The sequence below is a fragment of the Thunnus albacares genome, chromosome 1 (genome assembly GCF_914725855.1).
Source record: "Thunnus albacares chromosome 1, fThuAlb1.1, whole genome shotgun sequence".
Lineage (NCBI taxonomy): Eukaryota > Metazoa > Chordata > Actinopteri > Scombriformes > Scombridae > Thunnus > Thunnus albacares.
Genome location: NC_058106.1, coordinates 39,033,788 through 39,053,793, shown reverse-complemented (window position 1 = coordinate 39,053,793; position 20,006 = coordinate 39,033,788). Strand labels below are relative to the sequence as shown.

The 20,006-nt window shown below is 38.9% G+C and overlaps 3 protein-coding genes across 3 annotated transcripts in view; 2 read left to right on the top strand and 1 right to left on the bottom strand.

Moving 5' to 3' along the window:
• The window catches only part of LOC122986896 (NLR family CARD domain-containing protein 3-like), a 1,497,050-nt gene that overhangs the window by 1,113,661 nt on the left and 363,383 nt on the right, over positions 1–20,006 (top strand). The window lies entirely within an intron of this gene.
• Positions 446–3,571, top strand: il17a/f1 (interleukin 17a/f1). Its single transcript, XM_044359443.1, has 3 exons — positions 446–572; positions 2,129–2,361; positions 3,004–3,571. Exons 1-3 carry the CDS (start codon positions 540–542, stop codon positions 3,254–3,256), a joined length of 519 nt encoding a protein of 172 aa, XP_044215378.1. The 5' UTR covers positions 446–539; the 3' UTR covers positions 3,257–3,571.
• LOC122987439 (stathmin-4-like) lies at positions 4,649–11,848 on the bottom strand. Its single transcript, XM_044359326.1, has 7 exons — positions 11,369–11,848; positions 9,647–9,720; positions 9,435–9,530; positions 8,589–8,788; positions 7,256–7,420; positions 7,122–7,139; positions 4,649–5,677 (listed from the first exon to the last, which is right to left on the bottom strand). The coding sequence occupies exons 1-7, from the start codon at positions 11,458–11,460 to the stop codon at positions 5,669–5,671; spliced, it is 654 nt and encodes a 217-aa protein (XP_044215261.1). The 5' UTR covers positions 11,461–11,848; the 3' UTR covers positions 4,649–5,668.

The following is a 20,006-nucleotide window of genomic DNA, read 5'->3' as shown; positions in this document are numbered from 1 at the left end:
TGACAAATCTGCACAATAATCAGACTTAAATTTATACAACGTGACGTTTTAAGGCGAAGACTTCACTCTGACCTAGAAAATCTGCTGCAACTTTTGTATGCAGAACAAATTTTTACCTCCTCATCGACTGTGAAAGTGGGTCGATGTTCAAGGCCTTGTCATGCAGGTTGGTCTGTGTGGTTTCTAGAGAGGAGGATCAAATACACACAGATAGAGACAAAGAAAGACGGTGACATCATCAGAGGAAGTACAACTGCGGTGCTGACTCTGACACAGATCAAGATAAATGTCGGCGCTTCAGCCAGACGTCCAGCAGAACACCAGCGAAGAAGAAGAATACGACTTTTGCAGAAACCAGCAGAAGAAGTCTGTTTGTTTCAGCCTGAACTTTAGACAGAGACAACCAGATTACAGCTTCAGTCCTGAACCTCCATCAGAGCCCGAGGAGCCTCCAAACGAGACGAGTGAAGAACAGGATTCACTGAAGTGGAGGATCTGCAAAAGAAGAACCGAGGACGTTTGAACTAATCACCATCAGCATGTTTTCAACGTCAAACTCCTGCAAAGTGACGGTAAGAACCTGCACGAGCTTTGATTTCAATTATGTGCGTTTCAGTCTGTGCAGTTTACGTAGTGCTTCAAAATCCAGAAATCTCACTTCTGTCACCATACGAACTGTTTATTAGAGTCAAGTTAATTATAGAAGACAGGTAGAGGACAAAAGAAAGTTCATAAAAGTGTGGAATTAAGTAAATTTGTATAAAGTCATAAAAATGCAACGGATAAATAATGCGACAGCAGAAAAGCAAATGTACGGAAGCCCACAACGCTCAATATTATGTCATACATGAATAATTAACCAATGAACTGTGAAATTAATTCTTAAAACTCATTATCAACTCATTATTTTGTCATTTGTATTTTCATAGCAGCAGGATTTATGTTTAAATCAGGGTGGCTTCATGGGGGCGTGTGATTGGCTGAAAGGTGAGGAGGTGATGTCTGCTGAAGAGTCACATTATGAAATAAAAATGAAACAATGAGTTGAGTTTTGGGTTTAAATTAAATTATTACACAACTTATTGGTTCATTTTCATGTATTTATGCATTGGATTATTTATTTATGTAGTCTGTTATTTATTTATTTATTTAACCACTTTGGGCTCCATATATTTGCTGCACATCAAACCCCCAAAATCCTGTTTATTATTATATTTTTATCCAATTTTTTACTGTTTTTTTTTATTAGAGTGGAAACGAGGAAAGAGAGAACTTAACCTCCTCGGCCACCAGGGCGACGCAGATTTATTTTTTAAAGAAAAATATCTTTTCATGCTGTTGATTATTATTATTATTATTATTATTATTATTATTATTATGGTGAGTATTTTAGCTTTAACTCCCTAAAACTTTTTCATGAATTTAGGAAATTTCAACCTCATATTTTTTCATTTTTCATCATAGTTATATTGTATTTTAATTAAAATGTGAAAATGCTGTTGAATTTTGTGCATTTTAAACTATTTAATACTATTTGTCATTTTAGTCATTTTATTTATAAGGGCAAATATTTAAAAAAATACTTTAAATATTTTAAATTTAAATTATATATTTTTACATGTGGGATGTTTTATGCATTTGAAACATCCTAAAACCACATGTGCCCATATGTGACTTCATCACATGCAACATGCTGTTTCGCATGTTATTATACTGTATATGTAATAGATTTTTTCTTACATTTAATATATCAAATATCTGAAAATCACATGTTCCTCTACAGCAGGTGAATCTGTAACATGACATAATGTAAAATGAGCCTCACATGTGATAAGTTTACATTAAACTTTCTTGGTAAGGGTTAAAAAAATACGTTTTTAATTATATTTTCTTCATTGTGAACCTGCAACTAGTGCAGGTGCTCATTTAACTGACTGATGAAGATCATTATAAAAGAGTGAAAGTGTAACAATATGATGCAAACACAAAAACACACAGATATTATTTGTGACAAACAGAAAGGTTTTGTGTTTAAAAAAGCAGTCTTTGATAAATTGTTGAAATGTTTTTGTTGAATTGTTTTGGATGATTTTTTTTTTTTTGATAAATTCCTCTTCCTCTTCCTCAGGCTGCCTGTATGGTAGCGATGATGATGATGGCGATGATGATGGCGGAGGTGACAGCCTCGCCGAAAGGAGTCGGCCAATCGAAACACCAAACAAAGGGACACAAGAAGTCCTCTGATGATGCAGCAGTCGAAACCATGGAAACCGTCCCCCTGCAGCTCGACCCGAACAATATGGTTCCCACCAGAAACGCCAGACCGCTGGAGAACGCCTCCATCTCCCCGTGGACGTACAAGTATGAAAACACACACACACACACAAACAGAGCACTCATTGTAATTAATTTAACCATGATCCATGATGTTTCCATAACCCTGACCAAGTGTGCCTAAATTTAACCAAACATAAAAACACACCATACACCATAAAACATCATTATTGGTGCAGGCATGAAAGATACGTCTACTTTTCATGCCTACATGAGGCAAAATGTGTCACTGACAGGATGGACCGGTGTGTTTATCACACGCTTCGGTGTGATACCAGGTTGCATCCTCATATGTCTTACTTTGTCTAATAGTCCAAAAACCCCAAATATTAAATTAATTTAATTAATGGTGTAATTTTTGCTTTAAAAAATACTTAAATGGCAATTATTTTTCTGTCGAGCAACGAATTGATTAATCGACCAATCATTGCATCAATGGAAACTAAATTTTCTAAAATTTCTTTACTTTTTGTTGACTAAAATGAACAAATATCAAACGTCTAAACTTTGACTGAAGTGAATATAATACAATACAATTTCATCAAAACACGAAATCTAAATTAAAATGGTGCCAAAATAACAACTGATCCTAATGAGCTAAAACTTAGAAACAGTGGTCTGTTCCTTTAATCATCCTATATCTTGTCCCTTCTCTCTCTCCGTCCTCAGCGTGTCCCATGATGCCTCTCTGCACCCTCCGCTGCTGTCGGAGGCTCACTGTTTGCTGCAAGGCTGTCTGGACAAGGATGGTGTGGAGGACCTGAGCCTGGAGTCCAGACCCATCCTGCGCCAGGTGCTGCTGCTGCGCCGGGTCAAGTCGAAGGAGGCGGGGTCAGAGCCCAGCTACCATTACCGCATGGAGTACCGCCTCATGGCCGTGGGTTGCACCTGTGTCCGACCCATCATCCAACATCAGGACTGAGACCTGAACCAGCTGCTGGGTCAGTTTGACTGAAAATCAAAGTCAAAAGTCTAAAAAATGAAGACATCATACCAAAATATGTCTTATTTTCATTATTATTCTCATTATTTAATAATTCAAAATACTCAAAAGACGCCTTGTTAGTCAGAATTACTTGCATCTCATAATTTATACCTTCTGTTGTCACTATTATCAGCTCTTATGATGAAGTTTTATTTTATAATTTCCGACTTTTCATCAATATGTTTCATATAATGTGCTCTATTTAAGTTTATTTAAATTACATATTATTTAAATGTTATGACTTTGATCCTCAGTATGTATTTATTGGTGACATGATTTTAATATTAATGTATTTATAGCTCAGAGGATGAATGATGATGTGTTGAATGTTTCACTCAATAAAAACTAAACAAAGACGTAAAGTGTCATAATTTTATTTCTTCCATTTAAAATATAATGTGATTTCTGTACATTGTCGTCGTCATCATCATCATCATCATCATTATCATCACGTTGCCAGGGAAACAGACTGACACACACAGACACACACACACAGAAACACACCGCTGCAGCTGTAAACACTGTACACAATCGATTATCAGTTATTCATCATTAATATTCACTCATTCATATAAGCAGAGGGGATTGGTATATTGATTATTGGATTGATAAGTGATAAGTGATCTGCCATATAGCTAATGTTAGCCAAATGAGCTAACTAACTGTTTACTCAGAGAGGTGAAGCCCTGACATCACTTCCTGTTACACCAGCTTCGATTCAATCTCTCATTGTCGGTTTCTTTCATTGGTATTTGTGATAAAAGTGAAACGTTCCTGTGGTTCTGAATCGCTGTCTACATCTTTGAGTTGTTCAGACATTAAAACACGTTTGGGGTTCGTTTTCTGCAGTTTTCGGAAAAACAACAAGTCCTCCGAATTAAACAAGTAGATTTGTGGTTTGACCTTGTGAGTCTAGAACGACACAGGAGCGTTTTCTAATCTGGTGCAACTATCAGCAGTAATCTGCAGGACAACATTTGTCTGTGGTTTTCAAAACCATTACACTGTTAAACAATAATGATGTTTTATGATGTGACAACACTGTGGTTCAGGTCTGGTTAGGTTTAGGGAAAGATAATGGTTTGGGTTAAAATAATCACTTTGTTAACATTGGAGAAACATGTGGTGGGTGAAAGTGTCTACTTCCATATGGTTAGACCACCTTCGACATCATGGCAACAATAATAACCACGAGGTTAAGGTTAGGGGGACGATCGTGGTTACACTTTTTAAAAAATTGTCCTGACAAGCGTTGGTAACAGGAAACAAACAGCAGTATATATAAGTCATCATAGATGGCATCTGTCACTCAAATGTGACTACATGTTGGTCGACTGTTGTGTTGTTTTTCTTGGGGGGACGGTCTCTGGAAAAACAACTGAGCCAATCTGAGCTTTGTAGGAGGGAGAAAAGCTGCAGACCGAAATCCACCAGGTGATGTTTGCTCGTATGGTGTCGTCGCCAAAAGCAGACGGGACAGGAAATAACACGGGTAGGGTTGTAAATCTAACTTTGAATGGCTCTATCTGGAAGCTTGTTGGTGTTCATTTAAAACTTTGAGTCAAATCTTGATATATAGAAACTGGCTAAAAACCATCATGAAAAAGATGTTTGCAGATATATTAGTAGTTTCATACAGTTGCCACGAGATGCGACCAAACAGCAACACTTCACTGATCAAACCTTTCTTGATGTCGTACTGTTTTACAGTGAATGTAATGATCTAAACTCTCCAGCAGATGGAGCTGTTTAACTGTTTAACTATCTAGGCTGCGACAGTTCCTTCTTATCCAACTGTCCAGACAGGATGAGGCCGTACAGCCGATGTTTTTCTTTGAGGGATCATTTTGATGTAGAAGAAGAAGAAGAGGGCCTAGTTGACTGTTTTCTGGATTGTTTCACTTGTGTTGTTTGAGTCCAGTTTGGTCTATTTCAGGTTTGGTTTGGTTGGGTCAGGTTGAATCCTCAGTACAAACACAATCATACACACATAAACACATTGGCACTGTTGGCATGGCAACAAAGCACAGTAAAACCCCTGTGAACCATCTCATGATGACTGAATCCGCAGTGTCCTTAAGTTTCAAGAGTTTTTCTCGTTAGAAACAGTTTATCTCGTTAAAAGGAGTCCTGGTTGTACAGACGAGGTCGAGCGGCCGGACTCGGCCTCGGTCCTCTTCCTCCTTCTCCTCTTCCTCCTATTCTTCTTCTTCTCTCACTCTTTTCAGAGTAACTTCCTGTCAGTCTCCCAGTCGGAGCAACGCCGGCTTCCCGGCTAATCAACTCTCAGCTCATCAGCCCACCAAAATGGCTTCCAAATAAAGTTCAGCTTGTGTTGTGATCAGGCCATCAAGACACCTGGAAGAAGACAACAGGGGGATACGGTTAGCACATTGCTAACATATGCTATCATAAGCTAACTCACACACAGGAGAATGGCAGAAAGTCCAAATAGTCTTGTTATAATTAATTTTCAGAATTTTTTAGATTGAGAAAACCAACTAAGGTTTTAACATGAATCCCAACAAAGTTCGTCATTTAGTTGAGTGCAGGTTTTGTTAATACGACCAAACTTTTTTGTGAATTGTGCTGTATTTTGCCATACAGCACACATGTTGCATTTATACCAGTTTAAAAAAGCCTTTTATCAGGATAAAGTGGAGAATTATTAACTATAAGGCCAAAAGTATGTGGACCACACACAGTTTCCTGGTATGGACCCCTCAGTTCCAATGAGGGGAAATCTTAATGCTACTTCATACAATTATATTTTAGACAACAATGTTCTTCCAACTATGTGGCAGCAGTTTGTGTTTATCTCTTCTCTGTTTCAACATGGCAAACTTTTTCCTAGTTTGGTGTGGAAGAACTTGACAGATCTGCACAGAGCCCTGACCTCAACCCCAAAAGACGGAGACACAGGAAGTTTGATGAGGGTTGAGTCACTGAAAGACACAGTTCAACACTTTGGGATACAAATGCACTGACAGAGCACTTTATTAGGAACACCTGTGCCATCTAATGCGATCCAATGCAACAGCTCTGCCATCAATTCTACTTTTTTATGAAGCTTATAAATTTTCAATTTCTTGCTGACATTGTCAAAAAGGTGATAACTCTACCTTATGTTCATCATTGAGGTCATAGCGGCTGGTGATGGTGTACTGAAGTTATAATGAAATTGTTCCTAATATTTTGTCCAACCCATTAATATGCATGAGGAGGGCAAAATATTAGGAACACTTTTCACTGCAACCTCAATAATAAACAAAGTAGAATTATCACCATTCTGACAATGTCAACAAAAACTGAAAATGTATAAACTTTGTAAAAGTAGAATTTATGGCAGAGCTGTTGTATTAGACTGCATTCGACTGCACAGGTGTTCCTAATAAAGTGCTCGCTGAGTGTATATTCACTTTGCTCCTGAGAGAGAGAGATGCTCAGGTGTGTGTTCAGTACAGAGCTGGAGTCAGGAGATAGTTAGCTTAGCTTAGCGTAAAGACTGCAAGCAGGGGGAAACAGCTAGCCGGACTCTATCCAAAGTTCAAAAATACACCTTCCGACACCTATAAAGTTCCCTGATTAACATGTTGTATTTTGTTTGTTTAATCTTTAATCTTTTGCTCAACACACAGACATGAGATTGAGAAGGAGCATGTTTCCCAAAATGTCAAACTATTCCTTTAAGAACCGTTTTTAAACCCTATTTTGCCATCCTCCCGTATATTTGTTATCGCACCACATTTTGTCTCAGTACATCTACCCAGAATCCCCTCCTCCTCTTCCAGCTCATCCTCACCTCCACACTGTGCTTGTCCTGAAAGACACAAACACAAACAACACAACTCCCGTTAGAGATTCATTCGGCTGAAACAGAATCTGAATCGTCTCAGTGAGCGAAGACAGAATAAAGAGTGAAACCTGCGCCCTCACCTCCTCCTGCAGCCGTTCCTGCGAGGTATTCAGGTGCATCTGCCTCTGCTCCTTGTCGGCGTCGGCACGGTGACCCTGGCACTCTTTGGTCAAAGCTTTCTGAGCGACTTCACGCTCGTGCTCCCTCCTCTCCGCCAAATGCTTCAGCAGCTCGGCCTCGTGACACTAGAGGAAGAGAGTTTACAGTCTGTGTGTTTATTCTTGGTTTCTGCTCTCACAACAGAATCCCAGTCATTTTCATCAGATTTCAGAGGTGGACTATGAGTCCACTGAGCATAAACACTAGTGTCTTGTTGGTGTTATCTTCTAGTAGCATAATTTCAGATTTGACCTCAAGCCACCAAACTCTCTGTGGTTGATCAATTTGAATGCAAATAAATTAAAAGTAATAAGCAGCAGACTTAATGCTGTGGACATAATTATCTTGAATTACTGTATGCTTGAAATCTAAACAGGAAAAGAGTTCATTATTTGTTTCAATAGATTATAACTTCTCAAAAAACTATAAAATAACTTGTGGGGTTCCTCAAGGATCGATTGTAGGGCCGCTGCTTTTTAATCAATATATGTTACCCTTTGCAGGTGTCATCAGGAGAAAGATGTTAAAATAGATGTGATGTGTTCTCTCCCTCTGTTTCTAGAGTTCAACTGTCACTGATTCATTACTTTACCAGATAGAGAGTATTGCAATTGTCACATCTGTTAAGATTCTCACTTCATCTGTTTTTCAGATGATAAAAAGTCACATTAAAATTGACTTCAGACAACCTTCAGTCAGACAACACACTTTATGACCACAAACATGGGATCTCTGTCCATAGTTATGCTGATGACACTCAGTTTTATATGACTGTGTCTCCTGATGACGATAAGACCTACTGATGGTGTTTTTAGATGTATTTTAGATATTAGATATATTTTTACAACTCAACCAGCGTAAAACTGAAATATTAGATATACCATATGTTCAAAGACTTAGAGAGAGAAACTGGACCCAAAATTAAATTCTGCAGGAAATACCCGAAACAAAAGGAACCTCTGTATCGTCTTTATTACTGGATTATTTTTATTGATACACTACTATGAATGCAACATTTTATGTTGTAGCTGGTTGAGGTATAATTAACTTTTACTACTTTATATACTGTCGGGTAGTTTAATCTATAACAATACATGATATTTTATGAGATGATAATTTGTTTTGTTTGTAAAATCGTGATCTTCAGCTGTCAGATAAATGTAGTGCGGTAGAAAGTATAATATTTCCCTCTGACATGTAGTGGAGTGGAAGTATAAAGTAGAATAAAATGAAATACTTAAGTTAAGCACTGACCTTTCTCCTCTCCTGAGCAGCGTCCAGTTTCTTCTGGATCTCCTCCAGCGAGGGTTTCTGGCGAGGCGGTGTGGTCAGCTCGGGCCCGCCGTCGAAGGTGGGCGGCTTCAGGATGACCTCAAAGGCCTGACCGCTCGCCCGCTTGCTCAGCTCGATCACCTCCATGTCCCGGATGTTACACAGGTTCAAGTCCACCACGCCTGCAACAAGAACAGACAACAGCATGAACTAGACGAACTAGAGATTCACCTTTAAATCTGAGGGGAACAACTGTAAACGTGTCAGTCCTGAGTAGAGAATCAGGGCTTTTTCTTTTCCTTTGTTACCCATTGAGGTGGACGTTGACAATGTTATTTAGTTAAGCAGTTGTTTATTTCTTGTTAATCCTAAGCAGACCTGTACAGTTAGTACAATTCATTTGTAATTCATAAATTTACATGTGCAGAATGTGCATATTTAGTACCAGAATAGATCAAAACAGTTCAACAAAACATTCTTAACTCAAGGTCCACTACTAGATTTCTTTCAAAACTTTCAGTCACATTTTGCAGCTGTCAGCACCTGATGGAAGGTCAACATTTAGGTCATGTGATGACAACTGAACCATCTCCATGACAACTGAGAACACGCCATCCACTGAAGAAGTAAGATACAGTTGAAAGCTTTGGAAAAGGCCAATAAGTGGACCATGAGTTAACAACTTTTAGTGAAAATACTGTTTCCAAAGTCAAGAATGAACTTTCAAACTTCGGATGACATTAGTTTGATAATCAGAATCCGATAAAACAGAGTAGAGTAGAGTAGAGTAGAGTAGAGTAGAGTAGAGTAGAGTAGAGTGATGCTGACCTTCCTTCTTGTTGCCGGTGGTGTCTGAGGGTTTGGGAAGGATGCAGGAGCAGAAGAGAGACACCAGGGGGAGCTCTCGCATCTTCTCTCTGTATGCTGCAACATTCAGAGCAAAAAACAAACCAATCAAACAATACTGCAGGTTTCTGCACAGATTCAGACGAATGCTGAACACATCATGTTCAGCAGGAAATCAATAATCAATAAATTACCTGCTAGAGTCATTCTGCTGCTGTTGTTGCTGTTGTTTTCTTGCAAAGACACTGTGGTGAGGTAGAGTCTGTTCCTGAGGACAGAGACAGATGAGTAGAGTTACTCTCTGGAGTCTGTTCATTAGAGAACAGCGAGGTGGTTTCTCTGCCCTGAGTAAAGCCTCTCAGGCACTGACACGCTTTAGCATCTCCTACAGGAGCATGTGCTGCAAGAGGAAGCTCTGCCTGTCAGGCTGAACTCAGGGACAAAACACACAGTTAGCTATTCTGTGTGTCTGTTTTAAAAGTAGAGAGAAAGAAAATGGCGGTTCAGAACAAAAAGAGGAAATAAAAAAGTGGAATAAAGAGTCTAAACATGAAATCTTGGAGTTTAACTTCACTATGGAGATGTAACTTTCTATCTTTAATGCATAATCTTGTCATTTGTTATTTGGTAAATTTTGACCTGTGTAAAAAAAACATTTGCAATTTGCACTTTTAAAAAAATCTTAAACAATAATCAAAATATATCTTCTATAACTTTTATTGTTTATGTTACACAAGAGTTTATGCACAACCCAGACAAGCCTGAGAATATCTCTGTTTCTGCACAGAATAATGGTTTAAAGGTCAGATTTTGCTCATGTGACAGCTTGTTTCTACTTTTATCGAGCGATGAGTGGTTCATACAAACATGAGTCTTAGCAGTTACTCATTCAGCTGTGACTTCAGGAGATTAAAATCATTCATGCAAAGTGTGAAAACTGGATCAGTAACAGATATAAAGACACAACGAGCTGCAGCAGATTCAGAGATTCGGTTCATCAGTCAAGAGAGAAACTGCAGATGTCGTCGTCGTGCACCGACCGTCGTAAACACATGCAGCACAAATCCAACAGCGCTGAACACCAGCAGCAGTTTACACATCATGAACCGTCAGTTTCTCAACTCATTTAGTGCATGAAATGATGCAAAAGACACAGAAACACTGAATAAATCAAAATAAATCTAAAACCTGCCACAAGCACCAGAGCTGCAGTTCATCACTCGAGCATATTGTCCATCAATTGTTTCATCTCTGCAACATTAAATTAAAGCCAAATGTCCATTTTTACTTCCCAGCATCCAAACTGATTTTTTCAACTATGTCTTTAGTCTGACCAGCAGTCAGAAAACACAAAGAGATTCAATTCACAAACAGAAAAAAGCAGCAAACAGATCATATTTGCAATTTTTTTTTGCAGAAAAACATGAAAAAAATCATTCTGTCATCATCTACCATCCTTAATTTATTCATTACTTTAGATACAAACGCAGATACAATGATTAAACTTTGTGTGTGCGTGTGTGTGTGTGTATGTGTGAGTGTGTGTGTGTGTGTGCTGGGACTAAGCGATGATGTCATTGTTGCCAGTAAGCGCATCACCTTCTGCAGAGACGAGCAAGTCGAGCAGCTCAAACACAAAAACTCGTCAAAAAGACAGAAAGAAAAGAAGAAATGAAAAAGATGAAAAAGATGCAGCCGAGAACAGAAACAAAGAGCAGAAACAAACGTCTGAATGATAGAAGAAGAAAATGTGATCAGATGAGTGAAAGCTGCTTTCATCTGCTCACATTTCTGTTTCTAAGAAGAAGCTGCAGCCGTCTGAGCTGCAAACATGCAGAAAGTTTAAAATAATAACAGAGACATCATAAACATGAAGATGAAGATGAAGGTATTTGCGTGTGTTTGCAGTCACTCACCCTGCAGTGATGCTCGATCTCTCCTCTCTGTTCAGACTGAAGATCTGCAGCTCAGCAGCATCAGCACCAAACAGCAGCCTGCTGCATGACATCACCCTGGAGCCATCCGATTGGCTGGCAGGAATACTGGGCTCTGATTGGTCCAGCAGGGCAGAGGGAGGAGGAGGAGGGGGAGGATGAGGAGGAGGAGGTGTGGGTTCAGAGCAGTGGAGAGTATATTTCTCAGGAATCGCTGGCAGAAAGCTCTTCTTCAGAATCACAATCGTTTCATTGTTGCGTGTAAAATTATAAATTAAAGCTCAATATACTTACACACAGTGCCAGGAACTTTATCAGTTACTGTTCAAGCTGATCAATAACATCATGTGATCAATCTGACTGATGAGATCATGTTTTGCAAAGATTTAGAATAAAAGTCTTGTAGTAATTTTGGTCTCACTTCCCCCAAACTATCATTAATAATCAATATGTAAACAGTTAATAAATGATTTTGATCAGTCATCAACTATAATCCTCCTGTGGACACACACTGTGTTTACTGCTGTATAAATAAGTTATAAGAGGAGAAGTTAGAATAAATACTGAACATTAATAAACAAATGTCCATATCTGTGCTTTTATCCATCTATCTGAGATGTAAATCATTTATAAACTGTTAAAATACTGATTATTAATGATCAATGAGGGCATTTAAAGTAAAGTGAAACTGTAATTAGTGATCAGTGTAGTGATATGACATCATTAGTTTTGCAGGTTTATCTTAAAGTTCGAAGATGTTGCATCACATTTATGTTCAGAGCAGCTGCAGGACGACAGATTCAAGACAGTCCAGAAATAAAGAAAAGTCGAGTGGATTTAGTTTCTTCATATTTTTGATATAAAGTTGTTCATTAAATCCATTTTCCAAAGACCTGAACCTGTTATCTCTTCATTTATTTATTCTTTTTTATCAAGGTTATGATGTTTTTGGATTTGTTAAAATGTTTTCCTGCATAAATAACAATTAAATACGTCTTGCTCTTTGTTATGCTGGCTGTCATTTTGCCTGAAGAAGACCCAGTTAGATCAAAACATTGCTTTTCTGGAGCTAAAATCCCCGTTTCCTTTATTGAAACTATTTTCTAAAGATGCAGAGAAGCTTTTAGCAAACCTCTCTCTACCACAGTGACAAACATCTCCACAAATATCTTACAAAAATACTACAAATATTATAGGACATCTGTTTTCTTCCATCTGAGCGTCTCTGCTGCCAAACATATTGGAATTTAACTGATTGTAATGCGGTGCTACAGCCTGAGGATGCACCGTGCATCCGCAGATATTCAATATTGAAGAATCAGGGTGTAAAAAAAGCTTGATCAGGGCATCTTTCAATTGTTATAACACTTTAAACAGAGTCTCTGTATCTGTGTTTGTCCATAAACCACCAACACACAAAAGTTTCCTCAGATACCAAAACTGTTGAGGAGGAATATTTGGAAAAATGTGTCTAAAATGATGCACAAGACGTCTGAACTTCTATCAGATTTGCATTTGCAGGTGCACTGTGGCTGACCTTTGACCCCTCAGAGGAAATGCACAGTAAAGATAACTGAGAATCAACATGTTTCAGTTTTCTGTCTGACAGCTGATACAGTAAAAAAAAAAAAAAAAAAATTTATGAGAATAAAACTATGAAGATAAAAAGAAAATATGAAGATTAACAGTAACGATGAACCAGATCTGGTCGTATCCAGCTGATCTGGTTTCAACTGGTACGCTGGGTCGGCGTGTTTCTGAGGAAATGTCAGCTCTAAATTTAAAAGCTGACAATGAACTGTTACTCATCCCTGACTGGAACACACACACACACACACACAAACACACACACGTATCTGTGTGTGTTTGTGTGTTAACGCCTCCATCTGTCGCTCTGGTTGACAGCCAAACTCGCCTGTCTGTCGCTTTTCATTCAAACACATCAAACACTATAAAACTCTCAGAGAGCTCGAAGCTCCACAGAGGCAGAACAATCCTCCGTATGAATCATTTTAATCATAAAAAAATGTTCATAAAGTTTTAATCTGCATCCTTGTTTATATCATCAAATGTCTTGTTTTGTCCGACCAACAATAATCAGAATTGTATAAAACAGAGAAAACATGTAAATCCTCACACTTCACTCTGCTGCTAAAAGAACAAACGACTGTATCTGAGGTCAGAGGTCAGATGTATAGTCACGTCTCGGCTGCATCACAGCTGCTGCAGCTGGAAGCAGATTGGCTGATGTTGTGTAATTATAATAATATATATATTGATGTGGAAATCTGTGCAAACAGATTAATAAAACGCAGGATGAGGTTGATGAATCCTCCTGCTCTCTGTCTGACTGCAGCTGAATTCACAATAAAGTTGTTCTCATTTACATATTTTTTCTGTTTCTGTTGTCAGACAACGGAACATGTAAAATTACAAAAATTGCATTACTCTACTAATTACTCAACAGCGAAAGGAATTAGTTACTACTTAAAGTTGCATCCTGTTACTCATGAGACTATCACCTCTTCCTAACATACAGCGAGCGATGTTGCAGCACAGACGGCTGCTGCTCAGGTTTTTTGGGGGCTCATAAGTGGACTTTGTGTTGGATTCTGTGTTGTAGTGTCTGCCGGTCATTTGTTGACGTTAGCGCACTCCATTTCTAAGCTAACGCTAGCTAGCGTTGCATCCTGTTGGCGCTGTAAATGGAGAGAGGCAAAGACGTCACATCCTCATTGTATTATTTGCTCACATTCTGTTGATAATTTTAGTTAATTTTTGAATGTTTTAAACTAAAATTCCTCACAAAGTGAACAAAAGATCCAGGTTAATAACAGCAGCTGTGATCACAGAGGAAGTACAGACACAAAGCATCTGTTACTGGAAGAAAACACGTTACAGCTCATTGAGCGTTGTGGCTGCACTTGAATATGACGACCTTTAGATGCCTCTAACTTCATCTGTGATCGTTCATTTTAAATACAGCTGCTGTTATTAACCGGTCATATTGTTTAAAGATGTTGTGATCATAAAATAATGATTTTATCTGCAGCTGGTTAACTTAGTATTTATGAATCACCAGTGAATTTTATATTTGTTCTGTTATCTGACAACAGAAACAGAAAAAAATATGTAAATGAGAACAACTATATTATCAATACGAAGGTTTAACAGGCCGTCAAACATGCAGTTTAACAATCTTACATCAATATTTTTATTCCATTACTTGACCCCCCCCCCCGAGAGGCTCCATCAGACGTCCCCCGCAGGCACCCGTTCATGTGACTCCATCAGACGTGAACACCTCTACATACATGACCAACAACATATCTGAGCAGAGAACTACGACTCCCATGATGCACCAGAGCAGAACACAGTGTTCTCACACACACAGCATGTCTCTGCTGCTCTCCTCACGCTGAGCCAGATGATGTAATGCAGCTGCAGTGTGTGTGTGTGTGTGTGTGTGTGTGTGTGTGTGTGTGTGTGTGTACTTCTATCTTTGTGAGGACCATTCCCACATTTACAGTGACGACATTTCGGATGCTGAGCTGCTGTTGGAGCAGATTTTTTACGTTATGTATGCAACTGCAGTGCTTCAGGTGTGTGTGTGTGTGTGTGTGTGCGTGTAGGTGGTAAGGTGTGTGAGAGGCTGCAGAAGAAACCTCCACATCCCAACTGATGAGATCATCTGCAGCCAATCAGCAGAGAGCTCTCAGAACCACAGTCAGTGTGTGTGTGTGTGTGTGTGTGTGTTGCTTTAAAGTCAAATCAGGTTAAAGATGCAGCAGAAAGAAGAGCACATCTGCAGCAAAATGTTTTATTTACGAGCTCCATGCAGCAGCTTTCTGCAGGACAGAGCTTATACAGCAGAATAGAATAGAATAGAACAGAATAGAACAGAATAGAATAGAGTAGAATAGAATAGAGATGTGATGTGATGTAAACAGAGGGGGGCGGGGCTCTCTGGCTCTGCAGGCTGCTTTCGAGGACAAACAGCAGCAGCAGCAGCAGACTAACTGGAAACAATGACATCACCTCTGAGCCCGAACGATGATGTCACTCACAATGAGGTCACTGCACTCAGCTCAACACAGGATGATGTCATGATAATATGACCCGATAAAACCAGAGAAAGAAAGAAAGAAACAATGAGTCATATGGCTGATAATAGAGGCTGAGGTGAGACTGATCAGAAATATTATAAACATCACGTGAGGCGTGTGTGTGTGTGTGTGTGTGTGTGTGTGTGTGTGTGTGTGTGTGTGTGTGATGTCACTGCAGAAGGTGATGCAGCCTCTTTGTTAAAATATTTAAACATCTGTTACCACAGCAACATGACTCGCAGCTTATTTTCTGCATTTCTCACCTGTCAAAAGGATTCAAGTATAAAAAGATGCTTTTGTGCCCTGAGTTTTGACTCCCAGGTGTCTTTTACAGAAACACACTACTAACAACAAGTCAGTGTGTCAGATTATACACATTTTTTTCAGTAAGTTTCGATTTGTGAAGTGCCGTAATTCTTCGTCTTCTATCATTGTGATGCAGTGATGCAACGAGCCAATCACAGCCCAACAGGGCACGAAGATGCAACGTGTTGTTTTTAAAATTCAAATTAAAAATCAACCAATCAGACGTGCAGGTGAGAGAGGATTAAAGGACCAGTTTGGTGTTTTAACAAATCAGGAAAACATGTTACAGACATCAAATGGTGTAAATCAAAATTTTCAGTGCGGACTCTGGAAGTCAGAGTCTAAATATGGAATGATGTCATCGGTCTGCAGAGTGATGTCACATCGACATCATCATAACATTAACAATGTAAACCATGAGAGTGTGACAGTGGTCCTGTGGTTTGTTTATATTTGATTTAGTTCATTTTTTATCTACAGTATGTTAAATAAATTTATTTAAAGTTACAACTTGTGGTCTCGTTTTCTGTCCAACCTCGAGCTGGTTGTTGCTAACGCTCCCGATACGACGTCTACATTAATCCGGCTAAACGCTGTTTTCATTCAAAAAGCGACGGCGTCCTCAGCAGGAGTTTCAGCTCATTTTCATTCACATTAAAACACCAAAACAGGTCATTCTTCTTCTGGGCATGTGTGGAGGACAGACGAGCGAGTCAGCCACAGAAAACCAGCGAAGAAGAAACGATGTACTGTTTCCGTTTCTGCAGCGGCTTCATGACATTTAGTTTATTGCAGCAGATTCCAACAGTTTGAGCAGAGAAATGTGGTGGAAAACTACATTTAACTCTAAACAAGCTGTCAAAGTAGACAATAAAGAGAACAACATTCATGAAGCCGTCCGCCATCGTTGTTATCGTCGTGTTTCTTCTTCTTCCTCTTCAAATGAAACGCAGTGCTACCGCCACCATCTGTTCTACAAAGCTCAGTTTTCCCCGAACAAACTACAACACCAAGCCAACGTTTTCACATTTACACAGTCTGGAGGACGTTTTGGAAAAACGCCGTTTTCAGTCTAGACGGAGGCCGAAACAGAGAAGAAGAAGACGTGTTTTTACCAGTTTAGTCGGCTTAGTGTGGACGTGGTCTTAGATTTGTCAACACTGTAGGTGTCGCTACTGAAGTGGAGATCCCTCACTGGCTTCCCAGCACTTTTACTTTTTTCATATTAGCTTTTTGTTTCTACTTCGTCTTAATGCTTTTTTTTTATGTCTTATGTAACAGTTTGAATTATCTTGTTGTTGACAGATGCTGTTCAGATAAACTAAGCTTGTTTATTGTTCTTAGAAACACACAAACAATCTTAACGGCGATTTTCTTTCTTTCTTCCATTTAATCAGGGTTTTAAGCACTGAAGCACTATTTTACATAAACTCTTATAAAGGATGTTTTCATTTATCTATTGTAATTAAGTTTTGGGGCCCATGTTCACAGGGTAACTCTGAAACTGAGCCAAAAGCTCAAAAAGTTTACATCTCCTAACTGATTGGAAGGTTTTTTTTTTCAGAGATTCAGTGAATTTAGGCTCATACAAGTCAACAACTGACATTTGTTTGTGAATGATGAAATTCTGCAGAGTTTATGATCCAAACATTGTCAAAAATCACCGGAAGGTCACAGAGAGTTTAATTTGCAACACTTTGCTTCACTGCAACCGTCACAAAATGAGCAAAACCAATCACTTCCTGAAGGATTAGTTCTTCTGCTACATAAATTATTCACATATATTGAAAATGCAGTGACCATAAATGGCATAATATGTACCGTACAAACATGTTCAAACTTAATAATGTTTGATCAAACCTCATGAAAACATCAGAAAACATTTGTGTTCATCACAATCATGTGAGATTTATTTCAGGGGTTTTTATCTGTTTCCAAATCTAATGGTGAATATTCAAACTTTCTGCTGCATTAATTCTCATAAACCTCTGTTGTTCTCCAGCTCAGGAGAAGCTCTGCTAGTCTGGAGGTTCAGGTCCTGACTCTGAACTACAGGAACCCGGATTCAAACCCAGCCAGAGACCCATGTTGAATGTCTTCCTCCTTTATGTCTGTTTGCATTAGTTGTACGATGCATATATGTTAAACAATATGCTTTCATGTGTAACTGTTTATATATGTGGAGACTTGCTGGTACTGACTGGAAGGTGGAGGTGAAACTACTGGTTTGTAGTGTTTGGTGGGAACTTTGCCACCAGAACAATCAGCAGTAATCTGATTGGATGCACTTTTAAAGGCGGGAAAAGGTTAAAGATGAAATAATTACAGCTGGAAGGTGTAAAACAGAAAGATTCAGTGTTAAACAGATGAAACTGAGCAGCTTCGGGTGTGAACGGAGATAAAAACCTAAAAGGTTGAGCGACACGCTGCACAGAGACAAGTCAGAGCTGGGAGATTCATGTAACCGTGGTGTGCCAGTTTAAACCAGTTAAAACCAGATTACAAGCTCCGCCGCTCCTGTATGAATGAGCAGCCTGACTCTCAGCCAGCAGTCGTGTTTTATTTGTGTCGGCGAGGCGTCGTGACTCTCTCTCGGTGTGTTTCTGTTTCTGGTCGTGTCTGCAGCCCACTGAGGAAGAGGAGGAGGAGAGAGAGAGAGAGGAGAGATAGAGAGAGAGAGAGAGGAGAGAGAGAGAGAGAGAGGAGAGGGGCGGGAGAGAGAGGACAGACAGCAGAGTGGGCTGAATGTCAGCGGAGGTGAGTCACTGCTGCTGCTGCTTCCAAAAAAACTCACCTGAGAGGCAGAAGAAGAAGAGTTTCATCCACTGCTGCTGCGTGAATATTAATAATATCTTTATAAAATGATAAAATATTAGAAAATACAATGAAAGATAATTAAAAAAAACAGTAAAATCAATAAAAAGCAAGATAAAATAGTGAGTTTTTAAAAGAAGACAGTGTGTTAGTTTCTCTGATCTCCTCCAGCAGCTGAGGAGGAAACAGGAGGAACCTGTCGGAGGATCTCAGCTGAGGTCAGGAGGTCAGCTACGTATTCTGGAACTAATCAAGCTACGAGACGATGACGTGATTTTTAAAGCCGGCGTGATGTCTGATGTGTTTGGCTGCAACATTTGGAATCAGCTGAAGTTTATTGAGGTTTTGTTGTTGTTGTTGTTTTTTAGGAAATTAACAGTTGGTGGCGTTAATTCTCCATCTGGCGCCGTTAAAACCGTCGCAGAAGACGACACGACGAGATGACGTCATTATGTCAGAGCAGCAGTTCAAAGATTAAACGATGGGAAAACGTGACGGATGGAAATATGACGTTTCTCCTCGTCATCGTCGCTCCTCAGATCTGATGTTCTCAGCTCGTCAGTCACATGATTCATGTACGACATCATTCATTCACTCAGACGAGCATGAAAGTCTTTTATGTGATATTTCAACATTTGTTTTTATGCACAAATTAAAACATGAAACCAGGTGAATGGAAACACAAACAGAGACAGACAGAGAGGTCAGAGCTGCAAAAATCTGGAAACATCTCAAAACTTTTATTTTTTTTTCCCAGAAACTGACTGAACAGGGTTAAAGGTCACATCCACATGAAATCTGGTTGTGATTGATGAACGTGTGCAGAGTTTATGATCAAAAAAATTAACTTTTTTACATATATTTAGGATAGAAACCCCTTTAAATCCACATCACTTTATATTGAGGTTAGATACTCGTTATGAATCCAAACACAGGAACATTCTTAGATTTATTTTATATACAGAACGACTCATAATATTACAAAAACGTCTGGACGTTGAGCCTCCTGATGTCCTAATGTGGTATGAAAAACTGCCATCGGAAAGACTTTCATATGTGTGAAGAGGCTCTCTGCTCACCAGTGATCAAGAGTTATAAGTACAAACAAACAGCATTTTATAAACAAACCAGGTTGTTTTTCTTTCTGTATGTGTGTTTGCTCGTGTCGTGGGTTTTTGGTGTGTCATGTCTTAATTGTAGCTATTCGTAATGTATTATAAATTAATTTAAAATAAATAAATAAATAAATAGAAAATCACCACAATGTTGTGGAGAGTTTAATGTTTTTTGCAGCACATCACATGAAAAAACGTGAAGAAACTTTGCTTCACTGCAACCAACAGTCAACAGAAGTCCAACGTTATATCTTTAACTCCGAAATTGATTCGCAGATT

Coding starts and splice junctions, on each gene's coding strand:
- il17a/f1 (XM_044359443.1), top strand. CDS start 540: ATGTTTTCAACGTCAAACTCCTGCAAAGTGACG. Junction 573..2,128: donor CAAACTCCTGCAAAGTGACG/GTAAGAACCTGC, acceptor CCTCTTCCTCAG/GCTGCCTGTATGGTAGCGAT. Junction 2,362..3,003: donor ATCTCCCCGTGGACGTACAA/GTATGAAAACAC, acceptor CTCCGTCCTCAG/CGTGTCCCATGATGCCTCTC.
- LOC122987439 (XM_044359326.1), bottom strand. CDS start 11,460: ATGTCATGCAGCAGGCTGCTGTTTGGTGCTGATGCTGCTGAGCTGCAG. Junction 9,721..11,368: donor AGATCGAGCATCACTGCAGG/GTGAGTGACTGC, acceptor CTCTGTCCTCAG/GAACAGACTCTACCTCACCA. Junction 9,531..9,646: donor CAGCAGAATGACTCTAGCAG/GTAATTTATTGA, acceptor TGAATGTTGCAG/CATACAGAGAGAAGATGCGA.